The sequence below is a fragment of the Beta vulgaris genome, chromosome 3 (genome assembly GCF_026745355.1).
Source record: "Beta vulgaris subsp. vulgaris cultivar EL10 chromosome 3, EL10.2, whole genome shotgun sequence".
Lineage (NCBI taxonomy): Eukaryota > Viridiplantae > Streptophyta > Magnoliopsida > Caryophyllales > Amaranthaceae > Beta > Beta vulgaris.
In genome coordinates, this window is record NC_079204.1 from 27,638,548 (window position 1) to 27,652,323 (window position 13,776).

The following is a 13,776-nucleotide window of genomic DNA, read 5'->3' on the forward strand; positions in this document are numbered from 1 at the left end:
CACAAAAAAAAACAACAAAAGATTCTTGACAGATGGTTTCTTCTCCATTTATTACATTTATTGCAAGCATTAAATCAAAACTGGATCCTTATATTGATGGGTCTTGGGCGGTTACCCCTCAAAACAACCCACAAGGTTGGTCGGCCTATTGTTTAGGGTTATCCACCCTAGCTTTGAGGTGGTGTGTTATACATGTTCCACCTCAGCTTTGGAGGTAGCTTAGCTCAAGGTTGTTATAATAGCTATAGTTAGTTGTAACTAACTTTTGTCCAGCTGTAATAATTCTCTCATAATAGTGTTAGTTTGAATCTCTTGTATAAATATAATTTTTCTCTCTTTCACTCATTCATTCACTTAGATTCTCTTGTAATAGAATTACAGATTTTCCTCTCATTATCTCTTACTTAAATAAAAGAAGTTTTTCTTTGAGCTAGATCACTGATTATTTCAAGTGTCCCGCGGAAAAGAACTAGTCGAACTCGCCAACACTAAAAATCAATGAAACAGTAATTCCATAGTTGCTCTGATAAATCTTACTAGGATTCTTTCGACGCTTGCACCGTTGCCATGGCATGGAAAACTAGTGAGAAAACTCAAAGTACGAGTCACGATAAGGGGAAGAAGAAAGCTAGAGGACAATCTTCGGATTCTCAAGCTCTACGAACAAGATCGATGGATGAAATAATGGGGATGGAGGCATTGGATTTCGGTTTAGGTGAAATTCTAACTCCAAAATCATCAATTTAGCATTTGCAGCAGCAATCAGAAATTAGACACACATTCAATGAATGGTTGCAATCAATCCATGATAGTGCTGGGAAACAAAATCAATCAGGTAATTCTATTCCTATTTTACAAGAATTTGAAGATATTGATGGTTATAATAATGTTGAGGTGAATGAAATTGAAATTGAGGCTGAAGTAATAGTAGAGGTAATGAGGTTAATGTGAATGTGAATGAATCTGAAATTGAACCTATTCATATAGAATTAGAAGACATTCATGATGAAATTGACTTTTGGAACACTCAAATTATCAGTTACGTTGTTGGCTCGAATCCACCAATACAAGTCATGGAGGGTGTTTTTCGTAGAATCTGGAGGAATTTGAAGATTGATAAAGCTGCTTTGGTGAAAAAGGGGATGTTCATTATAGGGTTTCTTGCCATGGATTCTAGGGATAGGGCTCTTAAGGGGCACTATTTCTTTGATAAGAAACCTCTAGTAGTAAAACCTTGGTCAGCTGAGATGGACTTTGAGAAAGATGAATTGAAAACACTACCGGTATGGGTTTAATTGAAATTGAATATGAAGTATTGGGGTGAGAAATCTCTACATAAAATTGCTTCTCAACTAGGGAATCCAATTGAAAGAGATGATGCTACAAGAAACCGGGATAAATTTCAATATGCTCGTATATTGGTGGAAATGAAAATAACCAGAAATTTCCTGAGATGATTCAATTTTAGAATGAAAATGGTTACTTAACAAAAGTTCCAATCCTATTTGAATGGAAACAATTACACTGTCAAACTTGTAATGGTTTTGGGCATTTGAGAAAGGACTGCAGACACAAGAAAATTAAGCAGAAATGGGTTCCTAAAGTTGTAGCTCCTAGTATATTAATAAGTGGGTTCTTGAACCCACTTTAGGTAGTGTTTTCGTAGTTTTCTTAGTTTATTTTTGTTAGTTTTTGCAATATTTAACCACTTTAACCATGTTTTGTGCATATGTGTATTTTTGCTATTTTGGTTGTGGTTTATTGCACTTGATCTCGTCTGGTTTTTGTAGGTCATCTTCTATGGAGTCATGCTTACACGGGCTTCGGTTTGCGCACGATTGTTGGAGATATGGACCATGCCCCGAAGCTTTGAGTTGAAGAAATGAAGCAAGCTTGCCTCTGCTCCAGGCCACACGGTCGTGTCATATCAGACACGTCCGTGTATGCGTGTTCCAAGAAGTGTGCTCGAAGGCAGGAAGTCCTTCGATTGCTGCTGGGAGAAGCCACACGGTCGTGTCACTTTTTGCACGACCATGTGGACCTGATGCTGTGTTTTTGTGCTGCTGCTGAGCACACGGTCGTGTCACATACGACACGCCCGTGTTACTGATGATTTCGGGAGGCAGGAACTCTACATTTGTTCCTGGCCCCTCTGCCACCACCACACACGACCGTGCCACTTTTGACACGACCGTGTGGGTCTGCTCTGCTCGACATTTTGTACTACGTCGTTTTGTTTAGTTGTGTTTTTGGGTTGTATGTTTTACACGGTTTGGGGGAGTATATAAGAGATTTTGGCTTGTAATCTAGGGGGATCTGGAAATCCTCAAACTCTTAGCCTTCTTACTCTCTACCCTTTAGTTTTATCTCTCTCCTCCATTGTTAGATCTAGATTTTCTCTCTCCTAAAAAAAACTCTTACTAGTAGTAGTTTGTAGCTCAACTTTGAAGATTTATTCAAGCATTTTTGGTTTCTCATCTCTACTTTTGAAGCTTATTAGTATACTCTCTCTCCCTTACTTTATTTTGTTGTTAATTTTGTTTTTGTTGCATGTTGATTTGAACTAAGTTTTACCCCACGTCGCTAATAATTGCGTTTAGAAGCTTTGATTTCAATTTAAATATGATGTGTGAGTAGTTCTCTAGTTAGGGGTTGGGTGAAAACCCAACTAAGCCATGGGTTGAATAACTTTGGGTGTTTTGTGATGAATTCGGGTTGAGCTACGATTATTCATATTTTGGTTAATTGCATACGTGTTTGGTGGCCACAAGATGCTTGTGCTACTACTCCTAATCTTGCATTGAGAGATGAAGTTAGGTTAAAGGCCGTTGTTTGGATTAAATCGTTAGTTGGAGTTTAGTTGTTTAATTCATGGTTGTGGATGCATTAGTCAAAGTAATGTAGGAGGGAGACCCCAATTGCTTGTGCTTATTTCTTCTCACAAGATCGAGAGACTTAGTGAGTAAAATCCCCTTCCCTTCCTTGAGTTATAATTTCTTGTTCTAGCTAGCTATTTGGCTCATGCATCGTTGATTTGTGCTTCGAGAGAAGGCTTCTCAAGTATCTCATAGATTACCCCAAATTGTCACTCTTTCACCCGAACTTGGTTGACTGATTGGCTTGGTCGGTTTTGGATCCCGTCTACCCCTAACGTTTTCCCTCTTAGTAATTTATTGATTTTATTAATCGTTGTAGTCCTAATTAATAAACCCAAATTATTGATCGAGTTAGCTTGTAGCTGTTTCGCGAATTTCGGCATCTCAAAGTCATTCCCTGTGGATACGATCCTTACTTGCCCTATAGTTGTTATTTGGTTAGTTAGGTTTTGATTGAGCAAATTGTGCAACGACTTTAGAATTCGCACTCTGTCATATATAGATGATCCATGATCCAATTATTGCTGTTGTGGTACCTGGTAAAACTATGGTGGTGCTTGATTCATCTTGTGCAACAGTAGATAAAGCAACCGGCAATGCTGAAATTTTGGACCAGGAGGGTTTTTAGAAGGCTTTAAAGCCTATTAGAGTCAGACTAGCAAATTTTAGTCTTACTAACACTCAGACTCATTTCAAGGCTCTTGATGATATTGGTGTGCAGGCTGATGATGTTCAGATGGTGAACCAATCTGATGGTGCTCAGAAGGAGATATCTAGCAGGAAAGGAGGAGGAGGGCCTCCTAAAGAGCATGGATAAATTACTATGCTGGAATGTAAGGGGCTTGAACAACATTAATAAACAAACTGATGTGAAACACTACATTCACAAGTTTTCTTTTGGTGTTTTTAGCCTCTTAGAGACGAAAATAAAGGCCAATAATCTTGGCTTGTTATATCAGAAGGTGTTTAGGGGATGGTACTTCACTAGTAACTCTAGTCAACATGATGGTGGGAGAATCATTTGGGCTTGGAATCTTGGAAGTTTTTAGGTAACTATAATAAAAACTACGCCATAGTTAATCCACTGTTATTTATAGCCTCTTAGTGGTAGGCAAGGTTTTTATAGCACTTTCATTTATGCATTTAATTAAAGGGCTAAAAGAGTAGAGTTATGGGATGATTTAAAAAGCTTAAATATTGTTGATCTATGGATCTTATGTGGTGATTTCAATTGTATAATGAACATTGAAGATATAATTGGCTCTCATGTTAGGGAGATTGAAATGAGGGACATGATGAGGGAATGTATGGCATATTGCACAATGGAAGATGTAAAAAGCTCAGGGAATTTCTTTATATGGAATAATAAACAACAAGAGGTGGCTAGGGTATTTTCTAAGCTAGATAGAATACTAGCTAATGTAGCTTGGAAAGATTTATTCCCTACTGCAGAAGTTTGTTTTCAGAATGAAGGGGAGTTTGATCACTCCCCTGCAATGCTTGTTGTGTATCCTGATACTAGGAATCGTTTCAAGCCATTTAAGAATTACATCATGTGGAGGGCAGTTTGAAGAGGAAGTTAACAGAGCCTAGAACATTAATGTCACTTGTACTAAAATGTTCAAGGTGTGCCAGAAATTAAAGAAGGTGAAATTAGCTTTGAAGGAGCTAAATAAAGCAGGGTTTTTTGAAATTCATACAACTGATATTCAAGCCTATCACCAGATGGTGAATGTAGAGAAGTTAATGCATGATAATCCTAGTAATTTATAGATTGTTGCAATGGAAAATGAAGCTGTTATGGAATACCATGTTAAGCATGAAGCTTATATGGAATTCCTTTCACAAAAAGCCAAATTGGCTTGGATTAAAGATGGAGATGAAAATTCTGCTTTGCTACATCAGAGTATTAAAGCCAGAAGGTTACAAAACCAGGTATATAGCATATATGATGAGGCTGGTAATTAGCATGATACTGCAGGGGATGTCTCTAAGGATTTTTTATCTTATTATGAGAAACTGCTGGGGAAGCACAATCTACCAAGGAAGATTGTGTTGTCTCAAGTAGTTTAGGAGGGCATGTGGTAACTGTTGAGCATAGAGCCATCTTGTGTGCACCTTACACAAGGGAGGAGATCAAGAAAGCCTTATTTTCAATTCCTGGTGATATATTCCCAGGTACAGACGGTTTCGGTACATACTTTTATAGAGATGTTTGGGCAGTAATGGGAAATGAAGTGATTGAGGCAGTTCTAGATGCTCTGCAAGAAGGGAAAATTCTGAAAGCTCTGAATACAACTGTCATCACTTCAGTGCCTAAAATAAAATGTCCTAAGAATGTGACAGAGTTTAGGCCACCATCTTGTTGTAATACACTTTATAAGTGTATTACGAAGGTATTATGCAACAAGATGAGATAAGTGTTGCCAGATTTGATCATGGAAAATCAAGGAGGATTTGTGCATGGTAGGTTAATTGTTCATAATATCATGGTGATTCAAGATTTGGTGAAGCACTATGGTAGAAAAAAGTGAAACCTAGTTGCTTGATGAAAATTGATTTACATAAGGCTTATGATACAGTTAACTGGGATTTCCTCAATGAAATGATGTAAGCTTTGGGGTTTCCTACTTCTTTCACTACTCTTGTGATGGAATGTGTTACTACTCCTATGTTCTCGTTGATGTTAAATGGTCAGATGGAAGATTTTTCAAGTCTTCTAGAGGATTGAGATAAGGAGATCCTATATCTCCTCTCCTATTTGTGATTTATATGGAGTACTTGTCAAGAATATTGACAGAACTTGGTGAATTGCCTCAATTCCAGTTTCATCCAAGATGTAGAGAGATGAATCTAACACACATGTGTTTTGCAGATGATCTCATAATGTGTTGTAAAGGAGATTATGTTTCAGTATACTTAATGTTGAAAGCTTTCAAGCTATTTTCTGATTCATCTGGTTTGCAAGCTAACATTAGTAAGTCAGCCTTCTATGCTTGTGGCATGTCTTCAACTGATGCTCAGAGAATCACATAAGCTTCTGGTTTCACACAACAAATCCCTCCTTTCAAATACTTGGGGGTACCCATCTGTGCTAAAAAGATAACAAGTGCTCAATGTGAGGTGCTTAATGAGAAGATTACAACGATGATAAGATTTTGGAGTTCAAGTAATTTGTCCTACACAGCCAGGGTACATCTTATAAACTCATTTTTATTGAGTTTACATATCCGCTGGGATCAAGTTTTTATACTACCTAAGTCTGTCCTATCTAATATTAGCAAGATTTGTCGAGCATTTCTCATGAGTGGACAACATTTTAGCACTAAATTAGGTGTTGTAGCTTGGGATCAGGTTTACACTCAGAAATCTGCAGGAGGTATGAAATTTAGAAATGTGTATATATGGAATGTTGCAAGTTTCGGGAAATATGTTTGGGCTGTAACAACAAAACAAGACAATGTGTGGATTAAATGGATTAATTTTTGTTTACCTGCGAGGAACTGATTGGTGGAATCATTCTCCTAAGCCAAATGCCAGTTGGTATTGGAGGAGAATATGTGGTATTAAGGAGCAACTAAAATAAGTTTATTTACAGAGAGACTTTAGTTCTATGAATAGATATAGATGTGGGCATGGGCCGGGCCGGCACGCGGGCCAGCCCGGCCCGACACGATTTGGGCCCGGCCCGGCCCGACCCATTGTCTGCTATGTGGGCCGCGAGCCTGTCACGGTCAAGAAATTTTATTTCCGGCCCGCACTGGCACGAGCCCGCGTGGGCCGGCCCGCGGGCCGAACGCTCATTTCCTTTGTTGTTTTACCCTAAAACTGTGAAAAATACAAAAATACAACATAAAACATTGGCCAGGCACGTGGGCCCGTGGGCCTGGGCCGGGCAGTGGACAAATTTTTAAAATTTCAAACCCGGCCCGACACGGCCAGTCACTCATGGGCCCGGGCCTGACCTGACCCGCCATTTACTCAAGCTCGCGGGCCGAGACCGTGAACAGGCTCGGCCCATACCCACCTCTAAGTACATATTCAATTAAGGATGTTTATAGCAAACTTTTGGTAAGCAACCAACTATAGCTTGGGATGGAGCAGTGTGGAACAGACTGAATGTTCCTAACCACCGCTTTATTTTATGGTTAGCAATTCAGACTAAACTTCAGACCAGAGTTAAATTAGCTCAATATGGAATTAGTCAAACTCATAGATGTCTCATTTGTGACAACAACATTGAAGACCATCCTCACCTATTTTTCAGTGTCATTTTAATAAAGGGTGCTTGAAGTTGATTAAAGCATGGCTGAACATCAGATTTGTTACAGAAGACTTGCAACAATTGATTAGAAGAATTAAAGGTGGCAGGAATTCCAAGTTTCAAAAGCATGTAATGCTTGCTAGTGTAGATGCTTTAGTCTATTCAGTTTCGCAAGGGAGAAATGAAGTGTACTAGCAACAAAAGGTACCAAGAATCAGCAAAGTTGTTCAACAGATCAAAAGCCTCATTAAAGCTATAGTTCATTCTGTTATGCCAAACAAGATAACTAGGAAAGACGTGGAATGGTTTGAACATTTGTAATGTGTTGAACTGTAATTAGTTGCCTACATTGGCTTGTTTCTGCCTTCCTAAAGGTGAGGGGGTCCAACCTAGTTGGTTTGCCTCCCTTTAGGTTGGGCTAGGTTGTAATTTGGGTTTTAATATTAATCTACTCTCTTGCTTAGCAAAAAAAAAAAAAAAAAAAAGTGTCCCCCGCATCAGAACACGTCGAATCTTTTGAAGGTGGGAGCTGGGAGTTGAATAAGGATATCTCACACTTCTAAAGTGTTCCCATGAGATTTTGATCCTATGACCTCAAGGGTTATCACTAGCTAAATGCATGCTTGAACAGTAGCATCTTTGACAGTATTCCAGAAAATGTTCATTTTTTTGGTCAGTTGCTTTTCCGGTTCAGATAATGTTAATGGTTTTGCGAAAGCTACGTCAAGTTAATGAACCTTTTTTGTAATGATATCACTCTACGGAATATACATTGGAGCACATTCTGAGACTCATACGTATGTTCATAATGCCATTTCAAAGTCCATCTTTCCACAATCTTAATTAACAACTATTGAACTTGTAAACGAGGTAAAACGCATGGAATTATATTAGATAGAAATACACTATGAGCACATAAAACCAGTACTATGAGGATTTGCTGAGCAGATACAAGAGACAAGTATTTTCTTCTTTCTTCACAACTACACATACATCAAAAAGATTAAACAAGAGAATGCCATAAGCTAGCTAAGATCCTGATTTCAGATTTCTTCCTCGCCATTATGTTCTTTACCTTAAGGGGCTTTATTAGTTGAGTTTACCATGACCATATATAAACCTTGCGCCTCCTTCGGTGTATACATGAGTCTCGCTATCCAACCTGTAAATTAAGCATACCATATTACCATACATCCTGTTCTTGCAGAAATGAAACAAGAAAGTGCAAAATATTAAGCAAAGGTCGATCACATACGAGTTCCGAACAGCTTTGCTCAATGTTGAGGCAGATAGGAAAGTTGTACCATCTAAAAATCTGTTTTCACCGGTCATCCTCTGCTTGACCCTTAGATCAAACTCTTCAGTCTTCAACATTAGCTCGGAATCCGAAGCCTGTGATTTATGATAGTTCCTACTAAGTTAGCGGTTTTGCACGAAATTCTATTCCATGTAATTGAAATCTTGATGCCAAAGTTATTAGTTTAAGGTTGCTCCATATTAAAAAGAAAATTCATACCATGACCCATCCCCAAGTGTCAGCATAAGAAGGAATATGAGCCGAGTAAGGCACAACATCTGAAAAAATTCAAATATGAAAGCTCAACATTTTGAAACATAAAAACTCTTAAGATTGACATTCTTTAAAATGAGAATCGAATAAATTACTACTATGATATCCAAATTTGTAATATCTCTAAAACATATACTTCCTCCGTTTTTTTTAGATGTTACACTTTCTATTTTAGGAAGTTTTAAATTAGATGTTACACTTTTATTTTGGGTAATAACTTCTCTCTATCTCTCTCTTATTACATGTTCACATGGGGTCCTTTTGTTTTTCATTCTCTCTATCTCTCTCCTCTCCAAAAATTACCTAGGAGTCCGTGATTTGAAAAGTGTAACATCTAATAAAAAACGGAGGAAGTATTACAATTCTGCGAAATCACCAAATTTTACGTAAAAGGCAAAGTCATATGCTCTAACGGCTCGTTTGGTAGTTGGTTATAAATGGTGGTAATGGGAATAAATTAGTGTGTAAATTTGTGAAAAATATCATTGTCCATTCCCATGGTAATGCTAATTTATCCTAAAGTGTCCACTTTCCTTCTTAAATTTTCATTTCCATCCAATACCACCTTGTAGGTGGTAATGAGTGGTAATGAAAATTGTTTCCCCTTGGAGACAAAAACACAAGTTTAGAGGTGAGATTGCTTGCTAATAGAGAAAAGATGTCTCCCCATGGAGATTTTAAGGTTGCTTCCTTAATAAAATTACACTTAAAATACATTCTTATTACCGCAATTTATTAACGACTACCAAACGGATCGTACGAGTTGTAAATTAGGCAGCCCTCAAAAAAAAAAAAAAAAAAAAAGCCTTGCTTACATTTAAAAACTTGCTTCAGTGTGTTGTAAATGCAAGAGAAAACTTCAGTATGGCTGAAAATTCCGGCTGGTCCAGCCTGTGGAGATTTTATTATTAGTCAGCACATAAAAACTTTGAGATAAATCTTCAAATAGTTCCTGGTATGTTCTGTCAATAAAATAATTCCTGCTATTTTATATCATACCTGTGTGACGAACACACCATTTTGGCTGAGTTTAGGCTTAACAATGCATTCATAGAAAGATTTGGTATAGAGCTTATAACATGGACCGCCTTCAAGAGGATCCGCGAGGTCTCCTACAATCACATCATACTTTTCAGCTCTGCTTTGTAGTTCAGCCCTGTTATATGCAAATTCATCATAGTAAGAAAATACGATTAATGGACTACAAAAATAAAATCGCGTCGATTTCAAGATTTTATAGATTTGCGAGAATTAGTACACTGAGGAAGTTACCTAGCGTCGTTTATGATTAGCTCAAGTCTAGGATCAGAGAAAGCTTCCTGGTTCACAACTAAGTAAGACTTGCAAAACTCAACAACTTCCTGTGCAGAACATAGAGGAAAAATTATTAGTCAATCTTACATACAACTAGAGATGACGAAGAACTGCTAAATCATAGTCCATCTGTTCGATAATATAGTGCTCAGAATCCTTTTTAGGTATCGCAAAATGTTGTGCCTACATAAACTTTCTAAATTACCCATAGCTTTCTTTCAAAATGTGTACCCCTATTTATTATTTTACTCCATTCAAGGAACATTTATTACTTATTAATTTAATTTTAAAGGAAAAAGAAAATAAAAACTTGTTCCAATACAAAAGTATCAAAAACCACTTACTTAAATGTATGTTTTTAGAAATCCTACAACTTTTCATTTTCCTTAATCCTCGTGAAAAATGACAAGCAATATAATATAGGAGGGATCGAGTACTCCGGTTTTGGGCGGGTTTTGGGCACGTTTTTCCGGCTCGAGGCGGCCGACCCGATTTTTTGGGCAAATAATCCGGGCTACAGGCAACCTAGATTTGGAAAAATAAGCCAAATTTTGACCCATACCTAAAATGACCCAAAAAGCCCGATAAGCCCGTCCCGAAATTCCGGCACGGTTTTTGGCCTGTGGCCTTGGTCCGAAACGGCCCACTTATTTGGTCGAAGTCTGACCCGACCTATGATGACCTCTAAATAGGGTAGACATTAGTGGTACTTTATCCATATATCGGATATTAATTAGGACAACCTTGTATAAGACAGGGATTTTTAGGGGTTACCTCGTCAATGTCACACATGATAACTTTCTGAACAGTGTTATGCCTAAGAATTTCTCTTGCAGTTGAACCTTCGCCTCCTCCCATGATGAAAACGCTCTTTGCACTATTAATTTAACAGAACAGGAAAAATCATTAAATGTCATCTCTTTTGTTTGCAAAATCACTTAAAGTATTAGTTTCCCGCACATAATAAATATTATTATATTTCGTGTTAGAACGAAAGGAAAAAAGAATTTACCTTGGATGATGAAGCAATGGAGGGTGCACAAGACATTCATGGTAGATAAATTCATCAATCTCCGCGCTTTGGAGCTTTCCATCAATAACCAAAGCCTATATTGCCAAAACCCACCCAAACACAAAAATTTTAAGCTTTAAATAATAAATGCAGATTCAGAGGTTTTGTCAATTAGATGAATTATCAAAATTTAAATTATTGCTTACGAAATTAAGATTTAAGACTAGGATTTAGGAGCGAACCTTCCCAAATGGCTTGGTGTCCAAAAGCTGAATGTCCTGGTACTGAGTGGCTCCTGTGTGTATTATCCTGCAGGAAGTAATTAATAGCTTTGTCAACCAAGTTCCTCAGAAACAAACATGGAGACGAAATGAAATTATATTAAGGTCGGTCTGGTTTGATGGAAAATATGTTTCACAAAAAATGGTTTTTCATGAAAAGTATTTTAATTGGAAAATTATAAATGAATACCAATTTTCCGTTATCTATTTAGTTTGATGGAAAACTTAAAGTAAAGAAGGAAAAAATGGAGATGTTGGGAATGAGAGAAGGGAGGAAAATGATTTTCGTTCAAATTTTGGATGAAAATGTTTACAACGGGATGAGAACTTTTTTTTCATCTTAATTTTCCCTTTTAAAATCCATTGTTCAACCAAAAAAAGAAAAATTTGAAAAATCATTTTCCTCCAAAACAAAGAGAACCTAAATATAAATATGATAAAACAAATGTTTTCAAATTGTCCCGTTATAAAATTTAATTTCTTATGCACCTGTTTGAAATGTTTTATTTTTATAATTCGGACATGAGATACCGTCGAAAAATTGCGATGTCAAAGTTATGTATAAGGTTGAAATGCATGCTTTTTTCTGTATATATGGACATGGAACAGTACCAAATTAGAGTGTTGGAATAAAATTTAGATTGAAAATGCATGTATGAGGAAGATATTTATGTGAACGAGGAGTTGACCCAAAGAGTGAAAAAAGAGCAATAATGTGTAGGAAAAAAGATACAACAATGATAATCTATGACTTAGCTTCTTAATTAAACGACTAATTTTATTGTAGAACTCTTAATTTTGTCCCGCTTTTACTGGGCAAGTGTCGGACAACATCTTACTGAACTTTTACAATAAGGTGCAAAAAGGAAGAACACAATCTAGATAATGAATTATACTAGCTTATTAGAAGCGGAGATATTGAACTTTTTGTACTCACCCAAAAGCCTAAAGTAGAAAGACATTTTTCCTGTCGCATAAAACTTCTATCTTATCTAATTGAGCTAACTTTCACTACAAAAATTCTTTCCAGCACTCACAGATAATCACAACAGTAGATAAAATTCCATCGAAAATAATTTAAATTAGAAATATCATATATACATTTTAAGGCCTTTGAAACTAAAAATGAAAGATTAAGCAATTAACCAATGGCCAATCATTAATAATGTTGAACGATGTGTGATTTTTTTCATAAATTACTAAACCGAAAACATTAATATATATTTACTCCTCAAAAATTTTTAAGGTAAATGATATCTTGCACAAGGGGGAATCGAGGATAGAATTAACCCCTTTTCATAAGTATAAACGGAAGGTTTTCAATCAACTAGGTCAATCTTGATTTTTACTTATTGCTTATTGTTAGTCCATAAGGCTGAGTAGATGAAAACATTCAGAATTAGAACAGAATAATGGAATAAAAATATCAATCCTAAGTTATAATCAACAATAGTAATAAGTACCGATTAAGAGCAAACGACCATCTTAAATTCTCCTCAATCTCCTCTTCGTACCAACAACTTCTTCTTTGAGCTTGATCACCACCAGATTGAATTTTCCCATTAAACCCATTACTATGAATCTCATTATTCCCATTATTAATCGACAAACTCCCCATTTTATTAAACTACAAATCAAAACCCAAAGGAGAAAAGATAATTTTAATACTCAAACGTAGTGAGATAGATTATAGATAGTAAGAGAAAGAAAGGAGATGTGAATTGTTGTGAGATACAAGGAAAGATGGGGATGAATATATAATATAAGGAGTGCAAAGGAAAGAGTAATGATGAAAGAGGTTGGCAAATGGAAGAGAATGGGGGAAGAATGAAGTGGGTATGCTCAATGGTAAAATGGAAGGGGGGGAAGAAGTAATGGAATCCTCATTGATTCTTGCAACAGATGCAATGAGAAAAGGCGGGGGTGAAGAAAAAAAGTAGAGACAGAGGAGTGCGGTTTCTAAGGATGATATGCTCGCGTGGGTTTAGGTCTTGGCTGTTTATGCATGTATATAGGTAAATCTTCATCATTGTGTTCTCTTCACAATCATTTTCATCACCACAAATGAGAAGGTCCATTTGGTTTTGGGGGTTGTTAATTAATTGAGTATATAGAGACTGAGTAGACACATGTCAATTTTTTTCTAAAAAAAATGAATTTTGGTGGGACGTATTCAATAAATAAGAATTGATATGGAAGTATAAGATAATTTCAAATAAAGTGATCGAATTTGCCCTGTTAAAGCTATATTTATTTAATATATTAAAACAAGTTTCTAGACATGAAAATGTGACACGTGAAGCTATTTCGTAAAATGTTTAATTTATTTACTCTGCATATAACTATTCAAAAAAAAAAAAAAAAAATTACTCTGCATACAATTATAAAATGTATGGTATAAAATTTGATCTTATAACTTTAGTGTTCAAGTCACTATATGAAAGTCTTTACTAATAAAC

The 13,776-nt window shown here is 36.4% G+C and overlaps 1 protein-coding gene across 1 annotated transcript; it reads right to left on the bottom strand.

Annotated features, from left to right (window-relative positions):
* Positions 1–7,993: 7,993 nt before the first annotated feature.
* LOC104884037 (thermospermine synthase ACAULIS5) lies at positions 7,994–13,400 on the bottom strand. The gene is made up of 10 exons (XM_010668628.3): positions 12,781–13,400; positions 11,279–11,345; positions 11,037–11,131; positions 10,799–10,901; positions 9,983–10,071; positions 9,710–9,866; positions 9,526–9,601; positions 8,657–8,715; positions 8,396–8,532; positions 7,994–8,302 (listed from the first exon to the last, which is right to left on the bottom strand). The coding sequence occupies exons 1-10, from the start codon at positions 12,933–12,935 to the stop codon at positions 8,230–8,232; spliced, it is 1,011 nt and encodes a 336-aa protein (XP_010666930.1). The 5' UTR covers positions 12,936–13,400; the 3' UTR covers positions 7,994–8,229.
* Positions 13,401–13,776: the final 376 nt, after the last annotated feature.